Source organism: Thunnus albacares, chromosome 16, assembly GCF_914725855.1.
Source record: "Thunnus albacares chromosome 16, fThuAlb1.1, whole genome shotgun sequence".
NCBI classification, from domain to species: Eukaryota; Metazoa; Chordata; class Actinopteri; order Scombriformes; family Scombridae; genus Thunnus; species Thunnus albacares.
This window is the reverse complement of record NC_058121.1, coordinates 27,512,130-27,537,579: the sequence shown is the minus strand read 5'-3', so window position 1 is coordinate 27,537,579 and position 25,450 is coordinate 27,512,130. Positions and strand designations below refer to the sequence as shown.

The 25,450-nt window shown below is 41.1% G+C and overlaps 1 protein-coding gene across 2 annotated transcripts in view; it reads left to right on the top strand.

Annotated features, from left to right (window-relative positions):
- Positions 1 to 24,431, top strand: part of cad (carbamoyl-phosphate synthetase 2, aspartate transcarbamylase, and dihydroorotase) — a 29,441-nt gene extending 5,010 nt beyond the window's left edge. For both annotated transcript variants that reach the window (XM_044376293.1, XM_044376292.1), the window contains exons 6-44: positions 1,095 to 1,266; positions 2,670 to 2,855; positions 2,942 to 3,051; positions 4,002 to 4,144; positions 4,239 to 4,370; positions 4,485 to 4,718; positions 4,844 to 5,065; positions 6,465 to 6,653; positions 6,741 to 6,865; positions 7,096 to 7,229; positions 7,413 to 7,525; positions 8,601 to 8,765; positions 8,844 to 8,929; positions 9,149 to 9,395; positions 9,903 to 10,001; positions 10,431 to 10,655; positions 11,834 to 12,016; positions 12,105 to 12,323; positions 13,255 to 13,422; positions 13,503 to 13,685; positions 14,154 to 14,258; positions 14,845 to 15,090; positions 15,205 to 15,286; positions 15,732 to 15,898; positions 16,122 to 16,286; positions 16,665 to 16,796; positions 16,883 to 17,084; positions 17,177 to 17,367; positions 17,459 to 17,599; positions 17,939 to 18,028; positions 18,136 to 18,280; positions 18,519 to 18,712; positions 19,332 to 19,406; positions 19,511 to 19,723; positions 21,111 to 21,236; positions 21,348 to 21,503; positions 21,935 to 22,036; positions 22,558 to 22,652; positions 23,325 to 24,431. In XM_044376293.1, coding sequence (XP_044232228.1) covers positions 1,095 to 1,266; positions 2,670 to 2,855; positions 2,942 to 3,051; positions 4,002 to 4,144; positions 4,239 to 4,370; positions 4,485 to 4,718; positions 4,844 to 5,065; positions 6,465 to 6,653; positions 6,741 to 6,865; positions 7,096 to 7,229; positions 7,413 to 7,525; positions 8,601 to 8,765; positions 8,844 to 8,929; positions 9,149 to 9,395; positions 9,903 to 10,001; positions 10,431 to 10,655; positions 11,834 to 12,016; positions 12,105 to 12,323; positions 13,255 to 13,422; positions 13,503 to 13,685; positions 14,154 to 14,258; positions 14,845 to 15,090; positions 15,205 to 15,286; positions 15,732 to 15,898; positions 16,122 to 16,286; positions 16,665 to 16,796; positions 16,883 to 17,084; positions 17,177 to 17,367; positions 17,459 to 17,599; positions 17,939 to 18,028; positions 18,136 to 18,280; positions 18,519 to 18,712; positions 19,332 to 19,406; positions 19,511 to 19,723; positions 21,111 to 21,236; positions 21,348 to 21,503; positions 21,935 to 22,036; positions 22,558 to 22,652; positions 23,325 to 23,424 — 6,062 coding nt within the window. In that variant the 3' untranslated portion in view covers positions 23,425 to 24,431. The remainder of the gene's footprint in view (positions 1 to 1,094; positions 1,267 to 2,669; positions 2,856 to 2,941; positions 3,052 to 4,001; positions 4,145 to 4,238; positions 4,371 to 4,484; positions 4,719 to 4,843; positions 5,066 to 6,464; positions 6,654 to 6,740; positions 6,866 to 7,095; positions 7,230 to 7,412; positions 7,526 to 8,600; positions 8,766 to 8,843; positions 8,930 to 9,148; positions 9,396 to 9,902; positions 10,002 to 10,430; positions 10,656 to 11,833; positions 12,017 to 12,104; positions 12,324 to 13,254; positions 13,423 to 13,502; positions 13,686 to 14,153; positions 14,259 to 14,844; positions 15,091 to 15,204; positions 15,287 to 15,731; positions 15,899 to 16,121; positions 16,287 to 16,664; positions 16,797 to 16,882; positions 17,085 to 17,176; positions 17,368 to 17,458; positions 17,600 to 17,938; positions 18,029 to 18,135; positions 18,281 to 18,518; positions 18,713 to 19,331; positions 19,407 to 19,510; positions 19,724 to 21,110; positions 21,237 to 21,347; positions 21,504 to 21,934; positions 22,037 to 22,557; positions 22,653 to 23,324) is intronic.
- The last annotated feature ends 1,019 nt before the right edge of the window (positions 24,432 to 25,450 follow it).

Here is a 25,450-nt window from a genome sequence, read left to right as displayed (position 1 = left end):
GCTTCAGAGCATTTTCCTACCGTGCCCTTTATCTCTGGAACGGCCTCATACATGTTAAAGAAGCAAATCAAGACTGAAAACTTACCTTTATTCACTACATTACAGCCTCTCCTAAAACTTAGCCAGGTTTATCACCTTTTAACATCTATGAAACATTGATGTTTTTAATGTGGTTGATTCACTTTTAATACTTACTATTGTAAATTGATTACTGTATGTTGTTCTTTTAACTGTAAAGTGTGTTGGGACCATGCTGTATGGTGACTCTGCACTTTAAATAAATTGAATTAGTGGCAGATATAAATGAGAGCAGAGGAAATCAACGTAGTGACGGTTGTGTTTGAGGCAACTTACAAGATGTAAAGAATGATCACAGTAAATCTGGTCTGTTTTCTCTGGTCTGAGCTGCTAAACTTGTTGCGTTTAAACCTTGGTGCAGTTTTTCTTTTCACACAGAAAAGTATTCAAGCAAACAGAAAAGCATCAGGAAGTAAAAGCCAGGTGTTCATGAGTCAGTTGTATCTTTGGCAGGAACAAGCACTTTTTAGCTCATACATGCAGAGGATGGAGATCTGAGGCCACTTCCTCACAGAGTTTTGGTTCACAGCCGAGTACGATGCTGCGTTTAGACCTGAACAGATCGTACCAAGAGGAGAAAACGAATTAGAGTCAACTGCACTAAACACCTTTTAACACTCTCAGCATTTGCTTATTTGTTAGTCAAACTTGTAAACAAAGAGTCGAACTTTGTTTATTTGATTTATTGACAGTGTTTTAATATATAAATTGGTAAAAATGCAACATGTCAGACTTTGATAGAGATAGAACAGTAAAGTCCTCGACTCGTTTCCATTTGTGTCTCTGCTGTTAACACAGACCACCGACATTTATCACCATGACGACAGGCGTTCATTATCTGTAGCTGCAGTCGTTGTTAAGGAACTCCCTCGTCTGCTGAAGAATCGCAGACTGGTTCATAAGAACAATAACTGATTTCTTCCAGAAGCCTTTTTTTTTAATCACTGTAACTGGAATGAGTCGATGGAGGTGATTGGCTGATTTTTTTTGTGTGTGTGTGTTGTTGTGTTTTCCAGATTTCGACGGTTTGTTCATCAGTAACGGTCCCGGGGATCCGCAGCTCTGCCAGTCCACCATCAACAACGTGAGGAAGGTGGTCTGCGTGGATCGACCCAAACCCGTCTTCGGCATCTGTCTCGGACACCAGCTGCTGTCTTTAGTCATCGGAGCGAAGACCTACAAGATGAAGTCAGTTCCTCAAACACACACTCCGCTCTAACTGACAAATAGTTTTGGTCTAATCTTCTGTATCCTTTTCTTCCTATCATTTATTGATAAAACATGAAGTGAAATGCGTTTAAAACGAGCAGAGCATCAAAGTTCATTTAATTCGGAGCATATTACTGGAATCTCCTCATGTCTGGAGCTCAATCTGTCTCTTGCTGAGCTTATAGAGGATTATTTTGGAACAGGACAAAGACAGAAATGTGTCCCCGGTGACCTGAGCCAGGGACGCTCTTCAAACCCCCGTTACTCTCTACACACACTTTCTTTGGAAGAGCTGTGATGTGAAACTTTCTGCTGTTCTCAGCAGTCTGTAGCGTCGGACTGACTGACTGGACTTGTTATGAATAAGACTGAACAAACACTCGGGCTCACAAGGCGAGGCGGTGCGCTCCTCGCCGCTGAACTCTGCAGCCACATCTGTGGGATTAGAGAGTGTCTCCCCCTCCTACCCCCCCCAACCCCCCACCCCCACCCCTCCCTCCCTCCGAGACGCCACCGGTGGCTGCTTTATCAGGCTCGCTGTGAAGGTCATGGTGGACGGCGAATGTTCCCAGTACCCCGCTGGAATGTTGCTGGCATCACAACAGAAAACGGGATTGTGAGATTGCAACAAAATTTTTTAATCACAGATAGTTGAGGAGACTGCAGGTGTGTCAGTGTTTGTGCCTGATAGACGGTTTGTCTCGATGTGGACTGAAAGACCTCGTCTGTATGAACCCGGATTATAGTCTGGTACCTGCACGTCATCAGGGCTGCAACTAACTATCTGTTATTAATTTGCTGCTGCTGTTTTCTTGACTAATTGATTGATGTTTAAAAAAAAAAAAAAAAAAAAAAAAAAAATTTAATTTTAAAAATTTTTCCCTATAAAATGTCAGAAAATGGTAAAAAAAAAAAAATTAATTTCTCAGAGTCAAAGATGGCTCCTTCAAGTGTCTCGTTTTGTCCGACCAACAGTTCAAAAATCTACCAAATATTCAGTTTTATTTACTATTATGTGCGACAGAGAAAAGCATCGCATCGTCACATTTTAAGAAGCTGAAACAGCAAATTTTTGGAAATTTTTTGCTTTAAAAAAATCACTAAAACAATTAATTTTCTGTCGATCAACTAATCGATTGATCTTTGCAGCTCTTGAATTATGAAATAGCTGGTCAGAGTTTGTGTTGATGTCATTATGTTCCTCTAATTACACTTAACTACCATTAATGTCTCGTTAGGATGTGTTCAGGTTAATGTCTGGAGTGCTGATTAATAAATATACGATACATCATCTTATATCCTTTATGTCAAACACCAACTGCACCAGATATTATTAAACTGTTTGAAGTATTTAATTTAATTTCCGTTCTCTTGTCCGTCAGGTACGGTAACCGTGGTCACAACCAGCCGTGCATCCATAAGGGAACGGACCGCTGCTTCATCACCAGTCAGAACCACGGGTTCGCCGTCGACCCCGACACGCTGCCGACAGACTGGGACGTCCTGTTCACCAACGCCAACGACCACACCAACGAGGGCATCGTCCACAACACGCAACCCATGTTCAGGTAACGGGAGACGCACTGCGGCTTCACTGTGACGTTATATGTGAGTAAAACATGTGATTTAAAGTCTGCGTGATGCGTGTTTTCAGTGTTCAGTTCCACCCGGAGCACATGGCCGGCCCCACTGATCTGGTCAGTCTGTTCGACGTCTTCCTCGACACCGTCAGAGACCACAAAGACGGAAACGCTGCCAAATCTGGTAACGAGGAATTTTAACCACATTATGTCTCTTTATGTGTGAAACATGTTCATCACATCTAATTATATGTCATAAAAGCACAAAACTGAAACACCAAACATACATGATAATAGATATTTAAAGCATATTATTTATTGCTATTCACTTTCCAGTGTAACTGTTTATTTTTCTATAATAATAATAATAATAATAATGATATATTTATAAAGAGCTTTTCAAAGCACTCAAGTGGACACATGTCAAAATACAATATATTAAAAAAAAAGTTATTGGCATGATTTTTCACTTGTTTAAGAGTAAAAATAAACAATAAATACAAAATATATTACTCTATGATTTAATAATTCATACATGGAAAGGGTAAAAAAGATGGCTCGATCAAGTGTCTCGTTTTGTCCAACCAACAGTTCAAAAATAAACCAAATATTCAGTTTTATTTACTATTATGTACAACAAAGGAAAACATCACATCGTCACATTTTAAGAAGCTGAAACAGCAAATTTTTGGAAATTTTTTGCTGTAAAACTCTCAAGTGGACACACGTCAAAATACAATATATTAAAAAAAAAAAGTTATTGGCTTGATTTTTCACTTGTTAAGAGTAAAAATAAATAATGATTAAAAAAAATGACTCTATGATTTAATAATAAAGATGCCTGAGTGACAGAATCTGTAAAACTATGACGTGATTGGCTACGACGACATTTACATTTTAGCTTCGATATTTATAACTAAAAACACTTTTTTTTTTTTTTTTAATCTACACCAAACAACCTTAAATTTATCTTAAGAATCAGATTCAGCCTTTATTGACCAGTTTATTGTTTTTTGATAGATATTGATTGAACAGTATAATATCTGTTATGTTATATTCACCAGTAGAAATGAAAACAAGGACATCGTAGTAATTCTGTGACGCATCATGGCTTCCTGTTTGTTTATTCAACAGTGAAGCAGCGTCTCATGGACCACCTCACCTTCCCGGGTTCCTCGAAGCCTGAGAAGATGTCCCGACCCAGGAAGGTCCTCATCCTGGGCTCTGGAGGACTTTCCATCGGACAGGCGGGAGAGTTCGACTACTCCGGCTCTCAGGTCTGTCAGAGAATTCGCCTCCTGATAGTCTGCAGGTCTGGTTTCTGGTTTCTCTCCAGTGTTCCAGCTGACAGGATCTCGTTTTGTGTTCCAGGCTATCAAGGCTCTGAAGGAGGAGAACATCCAGACTGTGCTGATCAACCCGAACATCGCCACTGTCCAGACCTCCAAGGGGCTGGCGGACAAAGTTTACTTCCTGCCAATCACGCCGGAGTATGTCACTCAGGTATAAAAGAACTCTTAATAACTATCATGCTAATAAATGCTAAGACAAGAGAAGTTATTATTATTATGAGTAAAACCATGTGGAGTAAACGCTTCTCTTCTTTTTCACTCTCAGGTGATAAAGAACGAGCGTCCGGACGGCGTTCTCCTGACCTTCGGCGGGCAGACGGCTCTGAACTGTGGCGTGGAGCTGACCAAGCTGGGCGTCCTGGAGAAGTATAACGTCAAGGTTCTGGGAACGCCGGTGGCCTCCATCGAGATGACGGAGGACAGGAAGATCTTCGTGGAGAAGATGGAGGAGATCAATGAACACGTGGCTCCCAGTGAAGCAGCTCTGTCTGTGGAGCAGGTGAGGAGACACACACACACACACACACACACACACACACACACACACACACACACACACAGAGACACAAATCAATTTTTTTCTTCCCCACTCTCTGATGTGTGAATGTGTTTACCTGGTGTCAGGCGGTGGCGGCTGCAGAGCGTCTGGGTTACCCCGTCCTGGTGCGTTCAGCCTTCGCTCTGGGCGGTTTGGGCTCCGGCTTCGCCAACAACCGGGAGGAGCTGACGTCTCTGGTGACGTCGGCCTTCGCCCACACCTCCCAGGTGCTGGTGGACAAATCCCTGAAAGGCTGGAAGGAGATCGAGTACGAGGTCGTCAGGGACGCCTACGACAACTGTGTCACTGTGAGTAAAGAAGAGTTTTTATAAAACATTCTTACAGTTAAATCAGGGATGCACGATATTGGATTTTTTGCCGATATTTCCAACTCATTATGGCCGATACTGATATATGCACATATTTTTTTCCAGATGGCTGAGGAGACTATTATTCATGCAAGCATAGATTGTACTAAGTATGATCAAGAAAGACAATATATGAAGGAAGAACTGAGGAAGACTGGAGTTCAGGAGCTCAGCATTAAAACTTTAATGAACCTGCCAAGTGGGAGCAGCAGTAGAGTTTTCATTGAGTTTATTAGACAGACAGGATTAATGTGTAGGATTTAATCTCTGGTCCACACTCCGGAGCAGAAGGTGGCGCTAATGCACCTGATACGCTGGTTGACAACCGCCATTATAAACCAAAAAGATTTTTTTTTCCAAACAGAGTGATACATCCTGTCAGCCGAGGTGTTTCCTATCTGTGCAGCCGAATATAGCAGCTCCTCCACGGACTGTTTCACCCTGACGGTCCCGGTGTTTCCTCTGCAGACTCCACATCACTCAGCTGCTTCTTCCCACTTTAACCTGAATAACAAACCGAGGCTCGGTGCTCCGGTTGGATCCACACGGAGAGCCAAGGCTAACGTTAGCTGAGAGGCTAGCAGAGCGTTAGCTGCAGCATGACCGGAGGGAAGCACAACCAGCTAGCCTCTGTTAGAAGAAGCAGCTGAGTGAAGTGCAGCCTGCAGAGGAAACACCGGCACCGTCAGGGTGAAACAGTCTGTGGAGGGAAACACAGTCAGGCGGCGGAGGAGACGGCAACATATCAGCCTCTCATAATCAGCAGAAAATGTTCATTTTGGGCCGATGCCGATATTTCATTTTAGAGCTTATATCAGCCGATAATATTGTGCATCCCTGTTTATCTGCATTGTTCTTTAATATCACGTCTGTGGAAATAATCTTAGTTTTAAGGTAATTCAAAATACATTTGCACATGTACAGGACCTGATGACTACAGTCACTAATAATAACAATATATTTTAAAGGTTAAGTGTAATATTACTGAACTTAAAATGCCAGTTCGCTTCACGGTTGTGTTAAAAGACATTTTGAGAACTTCAACAATTAGTTGATTTCAACAGAAAATTAATCAGAATCTGTTTTGATAATCAATTAATCCTTTCAGTCTGTTTTGTTGTTTTTTTTAAGCAAAAATGCTGAAATGTGCTGGTTGTAGATTTACAAATGTGAGGATTTGACGCTTTTTATGTGTCAAACATGATAATAAATTGAGTATCTTTAGATTTTAGACTTGATCAGACAAAACATTATAACAATCATTTTTCACTATTTTATATACAAAACAATCAATCAGGAAAATAATCTGCAGATGAACTCATCCGGTCTTGTTGTTTAGGTTTGTAACATGGAGAATATCGACCCTCTGGGCATCCATACTGGAGAATCCATCGTGGTGGCGCCCAGTCAGACGCTGAACGACCACGAGTACAACATGCTGAGGAACACGGCCATCAAAGTCATCAGACACCTCGGCATCGTGGGAGAATGTAACATCCAGTACGCCCTCAACCCCGAGTCTGAACAGGTGAAGAGTCACGAACACCTTCAGTCTTCATCCCGAAGCACAAACACACGGATTCTGTTGTCATTTGTGTTTTTGAATGTTTTTCAGTATTACATCATCGAGGTGAACGCCCGTCTGTCGAGAAGTTCGGCCCTGGCCAGTAAGGCGACTGGTTATCCTTTAGCTTACGTAGCGGCTAAACTGGGTCTCGGGATCCCGCTGCCTCAACTCAAGTACGTCTGTCACTGTTATCATGATTAATGAGTAAATGTCTCTTTGAGTCGCCGTTCAACCCTCTGGTACGTCTGTTTGACTCTAAATAATAGAAAAACGTGTACATTCTTGGTAATTTATTGGCATCAAATGTGATTGATACTCGGAGCCACTGTTATTATTTATTTACCTTCATCGATATACATACATCACATATCATTGTTAATAATATTGTCACTTGTGTCTGCAGGAACTCTGTTACCAACTCGACCACAGCGAACTTCGAGCCCAGTCTGGACTACTGTGTGGTGAAGGTTCCTCGCTGGGATCTCAGTAAATTCCTCCGAGTTTCCACCAAGATCGGCAGCTCCATGAAGAGCGTCGGTGAGACTGGATGTTGTTGTTTTATGTGTTTGTGCTTTAATGAATGAATAGAAAGAAGATACTGTAACGTCATCCTGCTATAATAATAGGAACTAAATCACAAACTCGTCATGATGAATCCCTGCAGCTGCTGTTCTGCCAGCTGTGATGTGTTTCTCAGTGTTTGGATGTTTTTGGGGACAGGTGAGGTGATGGCTATCGGTCGCAGCTTTGAGGAAGCTTTCCAGAAAGCTCTGAGGATGGTGGATGAGAACTGTGTAGGATTCGACCACACAATCAAACCTGTGTCTGAAAAGGTAAAAACACGGAGCTTGTTTTCCTCCATTTTTCTGTTTTTTTATTCATCATGTTGAACTGAATCTGGATGTTGAACGTGTTCACTGCTGATTGTGTCTTTAAACCTGTAGTGAGTCGCTCAGTGTTGTTCTTCCCATCAAACATCACCAGTGAGGGATGTCAGTAGTTTAGAGCAGCTCTGTGTCTTAATGTCTGAATCCTAATTAATTTGAATTTAATTAAATTTCATTAGTATTTTGGAGAAAAGCATTATTTAAAGTCTCCTTCAACTCAAATATTTGTTTAGCTTATTGTTACTTCACTTGAATGTTTGAGCAGAATGATGTTTGTTTTTATTCATAAAACTTTAAAACAAAAACTATATTTGCAAAAAACTCAATCTTACATTTATGAGTGGAAATGATGCAACACTTCCATCTGAAAATCACAAGTTACTGCTTCCTGTTGACATGATAAACAACCATCGTCATGGTGATTTAAACTGGACCAGCAGATGGTGCTGATTGGCTGCTGAGTCTGTACAGTCAGGAAGATCAATCATACTGATGATGCTACAAGACTCTCTGATTATAGAGGACAATTTTTATCTTACTGTGTGGCTGATATCTACATAAATATATTTCCATTTTTTGTTTATTACTCCTAGCAGACACATCACTGCCTCCAAAATATTCATGTATCTCAATCAAAATGTTTTTATCAATCACACAATCAGACTTTTCCTTGGTGTGATGGTTCTGGTTCTTATATTTTGTTGTATTGAATTTTATGTTTTATATTATTGTCTCTGTTTCATCTGCAACACCAGGATGGAATTTCTTTTCCAGATGTTATTACTGTATGTTTAGGTTTGAGAGACGGCAGTGATGTGGATTAATGGACAGGAAGTTGTGAACGGGACGGTTTGATGAGTGTAACAGATTATTAACGCAGGGGGAAGACGGTCGTTCTTTCATATCCTGTGTGCTTGTAACAAAAACTGATGTAATATCTGGAATATAAAGTGGAAAATTTTGTACCCAAAAAGTCACAAATTGTGATATCATCACCATCATTTCTCTCTCTGCTCACCAGGAGCTTCAGACTCCGACAGACAAGCGGATCTTCGTCCTGGCGGCGGCGTTCAGAGCCGGATACACGGTGGACCAGCTGTACGAACTCACCAAGATCGACCGCTGGTTCCTGCACAAGATGAAGAACATCGCCGACCACGAGAAGCTGCTGGAGACTTACAACCAGGTGAGTTTAATAACCGCTAACAACAACAACAGCATCAGTTTATTTGATCTTGATGACTTTTCTTGATGACGTCACCAGGACGAGAGCGCCATGCCTCCGGAGGTGATGCGTAAGGCCAAACAGCTCGGCTTCTCTGACAAGCAGATAGCACAAGCTGTGCAGAGGTGGGTGGAAAACTCTCCACAGACCTGAGGACTCATTAAAGAATCAGTTTTAAGACAGAAGTAACGAGAATTTGGCTTCACAAACTGTAAATTTGTCGACCAGATTGACTAAATGTCTGCAGTTTTTAGAGTTTAAAAAACAGAATTGATGCTCAGAAGTTTGTTTTTTCTCCTCGTTTTTGATTCTCAGTCAGTAAATCTGTTTTTTTCCTCCCTCAGCACTGAGCTGGCGGTGAGAAAGCTGCGTCGCGATTGGTCCATCCTGCCCGTAGTCAAGCAGATCGATACGGTGGCGGCCGAATGGCCCGCCTGCACCAACTACCTGTACCTGACCTATCACGGCACAGAGAACGACCTGAGCTTCGACGACCAGCACGTCATGGTGATCGGATCGGGCGTTTACCGCATCGGCAGCAGCGTGGAGTTTGATTGGTGCGCCGTCGGATGCATCACGGAGCTCAGGAAGGTGAGTCTTCATCATCTTCATCGATCGGTTAATGATGCAGATCCTTCATCTCTTATTGATTCAGGTTCAAGTTTGTCTTTAAGTGATTCATTTGATTTTAAATTATAAAAACGATATGTGAAACTGTAATGAAAGGCTAATATTTATGTTTTAAATAAAGAGCATATTAATTTTTATATAGATATCAGATAAAACAGCCTTTGAATTTTCTTTTGTCATTTGCTAACATCTCTTCATCAATAAGTCTCTTCTCATACTGTTTAAACTTTCTATTTCAACTAAAAACAAGCAGAAACTTTGTCTAATTAAACTCATAATAGCTGCTGTTATTTCTTCACTTTAGCCTGTTTAACGTCACTTGATTATTAAATATTGACCCACTTATGATTGTTTACTTGATTGCTGGAAACAGATTCTTCTCATGAAAACAATCTGATTCTTGACTGTTTTTTACGTGTTTGGAGCCAATAAATTAAATATTTGCTGATGTCGTCGTATTTGTTGCAGATGGGTTGTAAGACCATCATGGTGAACTACAACCCCGAGACCGTCAGCACCGACTACGACATGTGTGACCGTCTCTACTTCGATGAAATCTCCTTCGAGGTGACGTTAAACTAACTTTTCATTTATCTGCAGATGAGTTTTAACCAAACTGTGAGATTTAATGACTCAACTTGATTTTATTCTACTGTCTTATAAATAACATGGTGTAACAAATTATTTTTTTTACTATTTCCAATGAGAAAACAGGCAAATTTGCACATTTTTATTCCCATAAAGTCAGAAAAAACAACATGAATCACTGGATATGATGATGGGAGATTATATTTGGGGGCTGATTCGTGAAAAAACTACTCTTTTGTGGTCACTTTTGTATAACTTTAATATTAATAGCTGTTATTTTGTTGTTTTTTCTGACTTTATGTGAATGAAAATGTATCAAAAACTGTGTTACATGGTGTTATGAGCTTTATAGAAGCAGGGATGTTACTGCGGAGACGTTATCGATGTAAACAAGTCTTCCCGTCTCAGGTGGTGATGGACATCTACGAGATGGAGAACCCCGAAGGCGTCATCCTGTCTATGGGAGGCCAGCTGCCCAACAACATCGCCATGTCGCTGCACCGCCAGCAGTGTCGCATCCTGGGAACGTCGCCCGAGTTCATCGACTGCGCTGAAAACAGGTTCAAGTTCTCCAGAATGCTGGACACCATCGGCATCAGCCAGCCGCAGTGGAAGGAGCTGTCAGACACCGAGGTACCACGCCGTCGCTACAGACCAGAATATGTTTTAATACCTCTTGAAAATTAATTGTTTCCATGACGGCGAAAAGTTAGAGAACTGACAGAATATCAGCAAATCTTCAGCTATTTTGATAATTGAATAATCGTTTAAGTCTTTCAAGATTTGCTGGTTTCAGCTTCTCAGATGTGAAGATTTGAAGCTTTTCTTTGTCATATATATATATAATTATAATCTGAACATCTGATCAGATAAAACATTTGAAGACATCAACTGGATCTGTCAGAACTTATCATTCAGGCATTTTCACTATTTTCTGACATTTTATAGACAAAAAAGGTTAATCAATAAAATAATCTGCAGATCAATCAGCAATAAAAAATAATCAGTTGCAGCCCTAAAAAAAAAAGAAGTCAAAATATAATCATCCAGGTTTTTATTCTTTCACCCAGAACGTGTAAAAGAATAAAAAGCCTTCGAGTCAACATTTAAACCACTGGAGGCAAAATTCCTGACGACTTTTCAATGAGATGATTATCAGGGAATATTTGGCAAACTGTTAAACTGTATTTTAAATTTAAAAAGACACATTTATTTATAATAATAATAATAATAACTTTATTTATATAGCATCTTTTTAAAAACAAAGTTTACAAAGTGCTTTGACAGACGAAGCAAAAGCAGAACAATGAAACAGAAATCAATAACAGATCCGACCTTAAAAAGATGGCATCCGAAGGCAAAGAAAGACAATAAAGAGATGATAGAAAGTTTAAAAGAAAGATGATCTAATGACAACATTACATAAAAGCAAGTCTGTAAAAAATGGGTTTTAAGAAATGATTTAAAATAAGTTACTGATTCTGCAGCCTCATCTCCTCAGGCGGGTCGTTCCAAAGCCGATGATGGAAAAAGCACCTTTAGATTTAAGCCTCGACTTTGGATCAGCCTGAAGGACCCACCTGAGGATCTAAGGCTGCGTATCTGTTATGTAGCTTGGAGCTTCAGACCCAGATGTGCTTTAAAAGTGATCAGTAAAATCTTAAAATCAATTCTAAAACGAACAGGAAGCCGACAGAGAGAAGCCAGAATCAGGGTAATGTGATGTCGTCTGTTAAAACCAGTAAGAAGCTGCTGCTGCTGCTGCGTTCTGAAAAAATACCAACATATTCATTTTTTTCCTCTTCCTCCAGTCTGCTGCCAAGTTTTGTGAGACTGTGGGTTACCCCTGCCTGGTTCGTCCCTCCTACGTTCTCAGCGGGGCGGCCATGAACGTCGCCTACAGTGACAGCGACCTGGAGAAATACCTGAGCAGCGCCGTCGCCGTGTCCAAAGAACATCCTGTCGTCATCTCCAAATTCATACAGGAGGCCAAGGTTAGAAAAAAAAACAAGACTGTAGATGAAGTTGAGCTCTTAATAATTCACCAAACACAGTGATTACAGTAGTTCTTGTATTTGGCAGGAAATAGACGTGGACGCCGTAGCGTGTGACGGGGTAGTGATGGCCATCGCGGTGTCCGAACACGTGGAGAACGCCGGCGTCCACTCCGGTGACGCCACATTAGTGACGCCACCCCAGGACCTCAATCAGAAGACCATAGAGAGGATCAAGATGATCGTCCACGCCATCGGCCAGGAGCTGCAGGTCACCGGACCCTTCAACCTGCAGCTGATCGCCAAGGTGAGGAACGCACCGGAAGACCTGAGTTACAGGAAATAGATCATTCACAGAAACAGTTTGGAGTGTCTTAAAGCTGCTATAATCAATAGTTTTATAGAAACAGTGGATAAAATGACTATTTGTGTGTGAAAGCGGTCGCTGGTAGGGATAATTATCACTAAGCTCTGTGGGGCGTTTTAGCATCTTTCAGCTCATTGTTTTGGTTTTCAAAGACCCGACTTTACTGTTTTGGAGCTTTTAGCAGCTAAAGAGATTTCAGAGATGGTGGAGACCAAAACGGAGCTGAAAGGAGAGTGAATATAGACCTGAAGTTTGTCAGATAGTCAGAAACTTGACGCTAATGTTGCCTCATATCTGCTGAATGTGTGTCGTTATACAGCGACTCCTTCATTCCTTCTGCCATCAGGCTGTTAAACCTTGATGTCAGTATGTGGAATGAATAATATTTCCATACTCGTGGAGTTTTATTGTCTTAACTAATGGGACCAGGATTTTACTTATTTATTATGGATCTATTTATTGTTTATTTATTTACATGTCTGTGAGTACCTGTGTACTGACTGTCTCTGGCATAGATCTGTCTGTTATTTGTTTGTTTGTTTCTTATGCATGGTCTGGGTAAAATGCCAAACTGAAGTGTCCTTTCGGGATATAAAGTTGTCTGAATAGGCTAAAGAGTATTTATATTGTTCTCTTTTAATACAGATTAAGATTCTCAGGAAGATATCAGAGAATTGTATGAAGACTTGTTTTATCTGTTCTGTGCACTCAGCCGTCGCTGAGACTCAGTCTGACACAGTGATTGATTTTGAAAGCGTTAATTAAAGCGATGAGTCAGAGGTGGATCGACGGCCAGGAAACAACAGGACAAAAAAAACTCTGTTCATGTTATTTTGTCATTATTAAGTGTTGCTGTGAACCTTGTTTCCAGGACGACCAGCTGAAGGTGATCGAGTGCAACGTCCGAGTCTCCCGCTCCTTTCCTTTCATATCCAAGACGCTGGGTGTCGACCTCGTCGCTCTGGCGACGCAGGTCATCATGGGGGAGGAAGTAGAGCCCGTGGGCCTGATGAGAGGAAAAGGGATTGTGGGCGTCAAGGTAACCGAACCAACCGAGTCCTCATAACTTAAAGCTTAATCATGTCAGCTCCATCTAACCACATGTCACATGTCCTTCAGGTTCCTCAGTTCTCGTTCTCTCGGCTGGCCGGCGCCGACGTGGTGCTCGGCGTGGAGATGACCAGTACCGGAGAAGTGGCCTGTTTTGGGGAGAACCGATACGAGGCTTACCTCAAAGCCATGCTCTCCACGGGCTTCAAGATCCCCAAGAAGAACATCCTGCTCTCCATCGGCAGCTATAAGGTATTTTTAGGACGTGACGCAACAATCTGTCAGTCAGGTGTCTTTTGACCTATAAAACTGTAACACACTGATGGATTTGAAGGAGAGTTAGACATGTGAACGTTGTGAGCCAGCTGGCAGTTGAAGTAATACATTTAAGAGGAACATATTACTAAAAGTGGCACATTAAAGTACATTTGCAGTCTTGCATAATAATGAACAGATGGTTATTTTTGGTGGAAATGCACCGCGGAACAAGAAATCCTTAACAAAACAAAAGAATTAAGTGTCCTTTGAGTTTTAACTAGTGAATAAATACAGTAATCAAACTGTTCAGAAAGCAATACAATGATTATTTATTGCAGAAATAAAGAATAACACATTTGAAGCATTTATGTCGGTCAGTTGGTGGTCACATGATTGCTGCATCATTTTATCAATGAGACGTTTTAAGCAGATGTTTTGTGTGTTTTTTTTTTTTTTTAACAGAACAAGAGCGAGCTGCTGCCCACCGTTCAGGCTCTGGAGTCTCTGGGCTACGACCTGTACGCCAGTCTGGGGACCGCCGACTTCTACACAGAACACGGAGTCAAGGTGAGAGACGATGTTTATATACCAGCAGTCATCAGTTAACAATGAAAAAGTACATCAATAAATCTGGTGATAAGGATTTATCGGAGCAGGATTTGCAGGCATATCATCACTAAATAAAGTAAAACAAAGGATCTCTGCTGTAACAAACCTTTGTGTTTTAAGTGTTCAGCTTTGTCCTGTAATGACACATGAGCACAAGACTTTGGAAGCTTTTATGACTAATATGTAAGACGGTAAATTAGCTGCTTGTTGCGGTTAAAAAAATCTTTAAGTTTTGAAAGTTTTTATCTTTGATAGAACAAATTCCAGCTCCTGACTGTCTTTATTTTACAGCTTTATGTTGAAATGTAACATTAAATAATAGATGATGCCAGTTGAACATCTAGTTTTACCTGTAAAAAAGGATGATTCAGTATTTTAATTTAACTTTAATTTAGTCCCATTGAGATCAGAAACATCAGGCACACAAATAAAACAGACTAAAACAGCAATACTAAGAAAACTCATCTGAGCTAAAAATAGACAGTTAATAAAGGAGTCATTGACCTCTTTTCTTTTCTTTTGTCTAATCCGTCGTCGTCTCCAGGTGACGGCGGTGGACTGGCCCTTCGAGGAAGAAGACAGCGAGTGTCCCACCAAGGAGAAGCAGCGCAGCATCATGAACTACTTGGAGGAAAACCACTTCGACCTGGTCATCAACCTCTCCATGAGGAACAGCGGAGGACGCCGGCTGTCCTCATTCGTCACCAAAGGCTACAGGACGAGACGCATGGCCATCGATTACTCGGTCCCTCTCATCATCGATATCAAATGCACCAAACTCTTTGTTCAGGTGAGTTTATCTTCTTATTCCAGTTTACATCGAATTAATCAAAGGCCAGTTAAACCCTTCATACAGTTAGTTGGCAACATGAGTCATATAAATTGATTTATTGTTTTTTTGCAGGCACTTCATCAGATCGGTAGAAGTCCACCAGTGAAAACTCACATCGACAGCATGGCCTCGCAGACGCTGGTCCGTCTGCCTGGTGAGTCACTGGTAACCAGCAACATGTAGCTCACTTCTGTTACAGCTACAAAACTCAGACAACAGACGATTTATTCTTTCTCTTTTTGAGATTTTCATAACGTAATTCATCGCAGGCTGTAATGAGGCAGAAGTGCTGCAAAAATAGACGAAAATCAGTGGAATAATTTAACTGGTTGCTGCAGATGCAACTGTCGTTTTAAAGATATTTATTCTTCTGTCTATTAAAACAAAGAACAGCATTGGGAAGGTTTAGTGGACTTTTGTTGGTCCACTGAATAATGTATCTATTGATTTATACACATGGTTATTAATTGTGACTAATCTACTAATCTCCTGGTTATTATGAGAATCATATAAGAGTTATAAATATACATCTGTGTGTGTAATTGTTCTTACTGTCTGCTTCCAAATATCACATTTTTCTTTTTCCGGTTGAATCTCAGGTCTGATCGATGTCCATGTTCACTTGCGGGAGCCCGGTGCGACGCACAAGGAGGACTTCTCGTCCGGTACGGCGGCGGCTCTGGCGGGAGGAGTGACCATGGTGTGTGCGATGCCCAACACGTCCCCCGCCATCACCGACCCCAATACTCTGGCTCTGGTGCAGAAGGTACGAATAAAAACAACATGTTTATCTCCTGTTTGGTCTTGTTGATTTGTTTTTTGTCAGTTAAAACATGACTCATCAGTCTGAACGGTGACTCATCAAGATCAACTGAATGTTTTACATGTTAATTTATCACCTTTGTTTTGTGTCAGATGCTGTTTTTTCACAGTTTTTTTCTCCTGGTGAACTGAAAACATAACTCTTATTTCATATTTTTTTTTATCAGCTGGCCAAAGCAGGCTGCCGCTGTGACTACGCTCTGTATGTAGGAGCCGCTTCAGACAACGCCGCCGTCCTGCCGACCATCGCCAGCCAGGCCGCCGGTCTGAAGATGTACCTGAACGACACGTACTCCAACCTCAAGATGGACAACGTGTCTCTGTGGATGGAGGTAGGTTCAACCTGTACTGAACCAGATTCATGACAACACAGAAGAACAATATTTATTTATTTATAATATTTTTAATATTTTGTACTTTTTGTTGTTGAAATTCACCTTTAAAAAAAAGTGCATAAAGGCAGTTAAAGTGCTGTCAGTTCACTACTGTGAGACACTAAACATGTTTATTCCTCACAAGCTTAAAGAGTTAAAAGAGATTTATTATTTATTTAATTTACAGTTTTATTGTTATGTTCATGTGTTCATCAAAAATACAATCATAGTTTGGTTGAGAAACTGAGATTTATTCCATTAACTTCAGTGTTCAGTATTTATTGGCTCAGTGTTTCCTCCTCTGAACACTAAACCAACCGTCTGCTCTGTATGAAGCACTTTGAGAAGTGGCCCAAGCAGATGCCCATCGTAGCTCACGCTGAGAAGCAGACGGTCGCCGCCATCCTGATGGTGGCGCAGCTCTACCAGCGGCCGGTCCACATCTGCCACGTGGCCAAGAAGGAGGAGGTAAGAGACTGTCGGTGTAGGATGAATGATTCACTTTATTTGTTTCTTGGATTATTAATTGGATTAATAATTTCTTCTTTTTTCAGATCCTGATCATCCGAGCTTCCAAGCAGAAGGGCGTCCAGGTCACGTGCGAGGTGGCTCCTCATCACCTCTTCCTGTGTGAGGAAGACGTTGCCGACATCGGCGACGGACGGGCGCAAGTCCGACCCATGCTGGGAACACGCGAGGACATGGAGGCGCTCTGGGAAAACCTGGACATCATCGACTGCTTCGCCACGGACCACGGTCAGTAAACGCACCGTCTGTCTGATCGCTGACAGCAGAAACTCGACATTTCAGCTCATTTTAACTATTTTATTTTCATCATGTGTCGTTAGCTCCCCACTCCGTCGAGGAGAAGAACGGCGATCATCCTCCTCCAGGTTACCCCGGCCTGGAGACGATGCTGCCGCTGCTGCTGACCGCCGTCAGCGACGGACGTCTGACTCTGGACGATATCATCAGACGTCTTTACGACAACCCGCGCAAGATCTTCAACCTGCCTGTTCAGGAAAACACCTACGTGGAGGTAAACGCAGCAGAACACGATGTTTACGTGTCTCTTCGTGTTGCTGCTCACTTAGATTTGAATCATTTAAATCCTCGTCTTTGCCTCGCAGGTGGACTTGGAGCAGGAGTGGGTTATTCCTCCGGCCATGCAGTTCACAAAGTCCAAGTGGACGCCTTTCCAAGGTCTGAAGGTGAAGGGTAAAGTCCGCCGTGTGGTTCTACGAGGAGAGGTGGCGTACATCGACGGACAGGTCAGCACACGCATGCATGTTCACGGATATTTTCATTTCTTTCTACTTTTATTGTGTCCAAAACCTCAAATTAAAGGCTTTGAAGTGAAACGAGTAAATCACTGAATCTGTTTTCCCTAAACTTCTTTCCACTTTTATTCAAATACAAATAATTTTGCTGCCTCAACAAATACAGATACAAATACTGGGCTCTCTGCACATCCCTACTATATATACACAAAAACCTTCAATAAACCTTGTTGTGTACACCCACATGTTGGTCTTTGTCACACACTGATGCCCATTTTTATTTTTTTGTATGTAATTTTATTGGTTTAATAAAACCTTTGTGTCTGTCAGGTGTTGGTGCCTCCAGGTTACGGTGAAGATGTGAAGACTTGGCCGTCTGCCTCCATCCTTCCTGCTGAAGCCGTGAAAGAAAGTCCAAAGGTATCAAAGTGAATAAAATCAAATAATAAATGTATGTTGTTCTCTAGTCGTTCATTTATTCTAACGTTGTGTGTGTGTGTGTGTGTGTGTGTGTGTGTGTGTTTCAGACTCCGGAGCATCCTCGTCCTACTCCTCCTCGCGAAGGCCCCGTGCGAACCCGAGCACCCAGCCCTCGACGCTCGGCGGCGGGAGAGAGCCGCTACCTGCTGCCTCCCCGCACCCACCGCTCCTCCGATCCTGGACTACCACCAGGTACTACAACTCCCATAATGCACTTCCACATCCTACAAACTGCTCTTTTTATGTCAGTGGAAGCGCCAAAGTTTGACACTGGACTTTTTAAAAATGTTTTCTTGTGCAGAGCTTTGAAGTAAATTCATATTTTTTTACCTTTTTTAAATAAATATTGTGTCTTCTATCTATTTTCTGTGTATATTATAAATTTCCTGTATTTAACTGATGGTGACTGACACGTTTCTGCTCTCTGTAGAGATGATCATGCTCCCGCCGGCCGCTGCCGGTGACGGTTACAGCCATCCTCCTCCTCTGTCCAGGCTGATGTCTCCTCAGTCAGTGCCGGGACAGATTCCTGCCGGTCAGATGTCTCATTTCCAGACGTCTCCTCTGCTGCACGTTCTGGTGGGCCAACACATCCTGTCTGTCAGGCAGTTCAGCAAAGAGCAGGTACACAACACACACACACACACACACACACAAACACACACACACAAACACACACAAACAAACACACACACACACACACACTGACACACACACACACACCACACACACAAACACACACACACACATAACACACACCAACACACACACACACGCACACACACACGCACACACACACGCACACACACACAAACACACACACACACACACAAACACACACACACACACACACGCACACACACACGCACACACACACAAACACACACACACACACACAAACACACACAAACACACACACACACACACACGCACACACACACAAACACACACACACACACAAAAACACACACACAAACACACACACACACACAAACACACACACACAAACACACACAAACAAACACACACACACACACACACTGACACACACACACACACCACACACACAAACACACACCAACACACACACACACACACACACACACGCACACACACACAAACACACACACACACACAAAAACACACACACACACAAACACACAGCAAGTTATTTCTGTCAAGTTGTGTTAATTATCAAAATAATAACTTGTTTGTTTGTTTGTTTGTTTCTTGGTTGTTTCAGATTTCTCACCTTTTCAATGTCGCTCACACGTTGCGTTTGATGGTGCAGAAGGAACGAAGTCTGGACATCCTGAAGGTCGTTTATTTATAAATGTGATATTTACTGCACATGAACACCCGTATATGTGTTTATTCCTATGAAGACTCAAGAACTACGTCCTCGTTCTCCTGACCTTGCAGGGTAAAGTGATGGCGTCCATGTTCTACGAGGTCAGCACTCGCACCAGCAGCTCCTTCGCCGCCGCCATGCAGCGTCTGGGCGGCTCGGTCGTCCACTTCAGCGAATCCACTTCGTCCACGCAGAAAGGAGAATCGCTGGCCGACTCTGTTCAGACTATGAGCTGCTACGCCGACGTCCTGGTGCTCCGACACCCGACGCCCGGAGCTGTAGAGGTGAGTCTCAGCTCTAAAAACAACCAGAGACTCATGTTGAGCCTTCACCACTCACTACTACTTTATTTAATTTACTACTTACTACTACTTTATTTAAAGTGTTCTCTCTTTTTTCAGTTTTTTGCTGAAGAGGAAAAATTGTCACATGATCATAAAGCTCTTCAACAAAGGAAACATAAATACTGATGTTAACGTTTATTCAGTTGCTGTCAAATTTGATCTAAAAATAACAAAAGTGCTCAGATCACCTGTTTAAAGCTTCCTGCACTGGTTTCCAGTTAGTTTTAGGACAGATTTTAAGATGTTATATCATAGAGACGCTGCTGAGATGCTATAAATCCCTGATAAAGCTCTCAGATCACTAACAAACCCACAGACTAAGACATAAACGCACTGGGAGCAATAATTGATGCTCCTGTGTTGCACTGCAAGCATCAGATTTGGAATTCCAACACAAACTTGTCATTTTGTCTTTGTATTAACGGCTGCATCAGTTGGATGTAATGAATGAATGAATGCAGAAGAGGAAAATGAAACATCAGCGTCCACAGTGAATCATCTGTTGACTGTTTGATGGTTATTAATTTGTGCCGTGAAATAATCAGAATATAACGTTTTATTTCTCATTCAGAGGTTTTGTTCTCACTACCGCTCGTCTCCTTACTCGACCACCACCGCCGTGCTCTCTCTCTCTCTCTCTCTCTCTTGCTCGCTCACCCGTGCTCAGCTGACTTGCGCTATCTCTCTCTCTCTTTTTCGGCTGTAGAGAAAACGGCTTTGTTCGCTGGGTTCCTCATTTGACGCTCCAAAAATCGAAACAAGGTCGGAGTAGACGTGTAAAGGCAGTTTGACGCGCCTCATGAAGCTTCTAGTGCGTCTTCAGCCATTAAAAACAGTAGTTGTACTTCGAAATGCTCCCAGTGTGTTTGGGCCTTAAGACCTAAAATGAAGCTTTTAACTTTAACTTTTATGTCACTGAGAGGAAATTTGTCAGATAAAACATAGAACACAGAGATTTAATCACATTCACTAAAGTACATAAAACATGCTTAAAACATAAAAAAACACAAAGAACATGTGTTCATCAAGTGACAACATAAAATCTAGAGTGTGTTTATCCATCTTAATCGAATCTAACGATCAAAAGGTTAAAAAAATAAATAAATAAATCACCTGCTAACATTGTGACAGTCAGGCTTTTAAGTTCCTGCTACAAACATTCATTTTTCTCTTTCTGTACTATAATGACATCATGAATAATTGATTGGATTTAAAGCTACTATATGTAGAATTTTCTCATTTCTGAGCTCTTCACCAGGTTTACTGTTCTCTCCAGTTCTGAGGATTTTCAGTGTTTGTATAACTGCTCTCTGTCTGCGGCTCACAGAGCGCGTCACGTCACTGCCGTAAACCGGTGATCAACGCCGGAGACGGCGTCGGGGAGCATCCAACGCAGGCGCTGCTGGACGTCTTCACCATCAGAGAGGAGCTGGGGACGGTCAACGGCATGACGGTGAGGGACAGGAAGCTTATTATCGTAACGCCGTCCAACTGTTAGCTTTAACTTCTCTGATGTTTGACGGCCGTATAATTGAACCTGGATTGTTTGTGTGTTTCCTGTCAGATAACTATGGTCGGAGACCTGAAACACGGCCGCACGGTTCATTCTCTCGCCAAACTGCTGACTCAGTACCGCATCACGCTGCGCTACGTGGCCCCCAAGAACCTCCACATGCCAGCAGAGATCATCAGCTACGTGGCCTCCAAGGGCATCAAACAGGTTGGGACTGATACAGAGAGCATCAGATATTCATTCTGTCTCACATGTGCATTTCTCAAAGGCGTCTATTATACATTTACAACTGTTTTAATAATCCAATAATCATATTATAAATGTTTTTAAGCAGAACTGCCAAACATTTCCTGGTTCCAGCTCCTCAAATTGAAAGATTTGCTGCTTTTCTCTGTTTTATATGATTGTAAACTGAATATCTTTGGGCATGTGGGAAATTATAACCAACATTTTTACACTTTTTTTTTGCCATTTTTCACATTTTATGGACTAAACAATTAATAGACAATGAGAATAATCAGCCCTGTTTGACTGTATTAATTCTAAATAACGGGCTCTTGATTGTGATCTGAGTTCTAAATATAAAGTCCTCTACTGATGACTGATGACTGATGATGTGTGTTTGCGGCTGCGTGCAGGAGGAGTTTGAGAGCATCGAGGAAGCTCTGCCTGAGACCGACGTCCTCTACATGACGAGGATCCAGAAGGAGAGATTCGCATCTGAGGAAGAGTACAAGGCCGTAAGTAACGACGCTCTTCATCTCATCAGCTGATTTAATGTTGTCTCTTTAGATGAAGGAAGATCAGTCGTCATGGAGTTTCTTTAAACAGAGTATTTACTTTACAAAGGTTTTAAATATTATTTCTTCATACATATATATATATATATATATATATATATATATATATATATATATATATATATATATATATATATATATATATATATATATATATATATAATATATACCTTCAGAGCTATTTATAATGTTTTATTTATAATATTTTACACAAGAACATGTCGGCTGGCTGGTCAGAAGTGGAGAACCTGCAGGAGCTTTTAGGCTGAAGCAACCACACACACACTTAATAACACAATCGTTCCCTCAGCCAATCAGAGAAGCTCGTCTGCAGCTCGTTAGACAGAGCAGAGAGAGAGAGAGAGAGAGAGAGAGAGACACAAGCACACAAATACACAAAAAGTTGAGTAAACGAGCTCCCTCTTAATGAAGTGTTGTTGTTGTTTGTTGTTTGTTTTCAGTGTTTTGGACAGTTCATCCTCACTCCTCACATCATGACTGTAGCCAAGAAGAAGATGGTGGTGATGCATCCGCTGCCCAGAGTCAACGAGATCAGGTGAGTCTCAGTCCAGTACCAAAACCAGGTCCAAGTTCATCTGTGGTTCTACTCGACAGTAATGATGTGAACAGTATTATCACCGTACTAAAATATAATATAATCACTTTACACCATCATCACTTGGATTTTATCCACCGAGCAGCTTCCTGTATGTTACAGTTTTATCAACTCTGCATAAAGAATTAATAATCAGTTTGAACACTGTGAACAGAAGTAGGTCGATCCAAGTTGACTGGAAACGACTTGAAATGCAGCTCAGAGTCTCAGATTCTACTCACACATTCATGTTTTAGAAAGTCATGATTTTTTTTTCCTGATGAAATTGATCGACTGATTAATAGATAGAACTGTGTCGTAAATGTCATCCGCTGGGTTTTAACAGTTAGATTCATTTTTAAAAGGCTGAAAAGTTTGTAGATAATAATAACAGTTATAGTGAACTCTTAAAGGCCTCCTGTGGTTAAACAAAATGAAACTATTATTATTGATAAGTATTGATACTCTCAGAGTGTTTTACTGCAGTATATCATAAAACCAGTATACCAGCACATCTCTACTTGACATATCCTTTATATTCCACTGACTGCTCTACTACAGACATATATTATTATTATTATATTATATTATATATTATTTATCTTTCTTTTCTGTTTTATTCTCCTCTTTCAGTGCGGAGGTGGATACCGACCCGAGAGCCGCATATTTCCGTCAGGCAGAGAACGGCATGTACATCCGAATGGCCCTGCTGGCCACCGTACTGGGCAGATAGAGATATATATATATACATAAATATATATATATACATTTACACATGTGCTTCCTGTTTCTAGTATAAATGAAGTCAAAATCTTAGAGTAAGTTTTAGACACGGTACCTGCATGTTCTTTCTTCTACATTCCACACAGGCGTTACATGGAGGGAAAGTTACACATAATACAGTTAAATAACACGTAAAGATTTAAGTGACTCATTAAATGTATAAACGCTGTTGTAGACGGACCACTACCTGTTTGTTTTTTGATCCTTTTCTCACATGTAAAACCTGCTTTTTAACGTCTTTAAAACACAATATTTTTTTTCCGTGCTTCTTAACTAAGAATAGTTTAGATGCTTTACTGGGACCAGTGATAGTCTGAAACGGACCAACAGTAACTGTGGATCATTGAGACAACTAGAGGAGAGAAGAGGAGGAGGAGGAGGGCGTCGAGGGTGATGATGTTGGTTGATGATATGAATCTAAAGCTGCAGCTGCTGTAACGACGAACCTGCTGCAAAGGCAGTTTTTTTTTTTTTTTTTTTTTTTTTTTTGTCTTTTATCTACTCGAGCGTAGGTGACTTTAAAGGGACCAACCAGGATGTTAAAAGGGAGAAAAGAGAAAACGACTGCTACTTTGATCACTGGAAATTTCCCTGTGATCACACTGACAGCTGCTGGGTTTAAGGGGTTTTTCTCTATTCTGACCAACAATGACACCAGTTCTTTCTTTATTGTTTGAGCCTGTTTTTTCTATAATGTTCCTTTTGCTGCTTTAATCGTGTAGCATTAACTGAAAACTGGAAAACGCACAAATGTTCTCCAAACTTACACACGGTCTCTGATGGTTTAGGAATAATCGCTTTAACTGTTAGTCATTTCTTATAATAGAGCAGTTTAGAGGCAAAACCTTTTTTTTTTTTAATTCAGATGGGATTTAATGACAGTTGTTAAGTGTTGGTGGTGAACAACTTTGTATTATGTGGAGAAATAAATAATAAAAAAAGACAATTTTCCCTTTTGCAGTTGATGTTGTCATTAATATCCACCACAAATCTGGCATGAATACATTCAGTAACTGATTAACTGGCACAACAAACGATTTAATTTTGTGTTTTAGTGGCAACTTCCTTTATGTGAAGATCCAGATCCATCTTTAGTTCTGCAAACATAATGAAACATAGTGAAACGTGATGATTTTTTGTGATGTAGGGCAGGATGCCACTAATTGTTCAGCACCTTGCGTGGCAGCTTGCTGTCATCACTGTGTGTGTGTGAACGCTACATAAAAATGCAAATCCTCATTCTGTTTCTGGGTTGATGTGTTTGTGGAAATCTAGAATTAGCAGCTGCGAGAATACACAGCGCTTACATATCCAATATCAAAGTAATATGCCAGATAATTCAGAAAACTCTGTTGTGAAGGGATTGTGTTGGATTTCTTTTCTTTCTCCCTCCTCCTCTCATCCAGGTGATATAAAGATTAAAGGCACAGATGAGGCAGAACCAGGAACATGGTTGCCTGAAGACATAACATCTGGTGGCCAATTACTTTATCTTAATGTTTATTTCCCTATCATCTGCAAGTTATAAATGTGCAATAAAACCTGTCATACTGGGCATACTGTCATACTGTTTGAATTCAAATTTGCATAAACGCTCAGATAGAGAAATAAAAGAGCCGAAGCATACGATTAAAACAAGGTTCACTGTAAACGCTGCATTCAAGAACAGTCAGTAAAATCTAAATTACAACTGTGCATCATGTATGACTCAGCAAAGTTGTTTTTTATCTTAAAAATGTGATGAAAATAACCAAATAATGATTTTTCCCTCTAAACTTCTCACATGCTTTCATTTTAATAAATGTTCAAATGATCCAATATTTCAGCAAAAATCAAAGATTAGAGAAAAAGTCCAAAAACTGAAAACAGATTTGTGTATCAGAACTTTGTTTTTTCCTCTTTCCTCTCCCATTAATCATCTCACGACCCCTCAGATTTATCTGCTGACCCTTTGGAGGGGCCCGACCCCTAGGTTG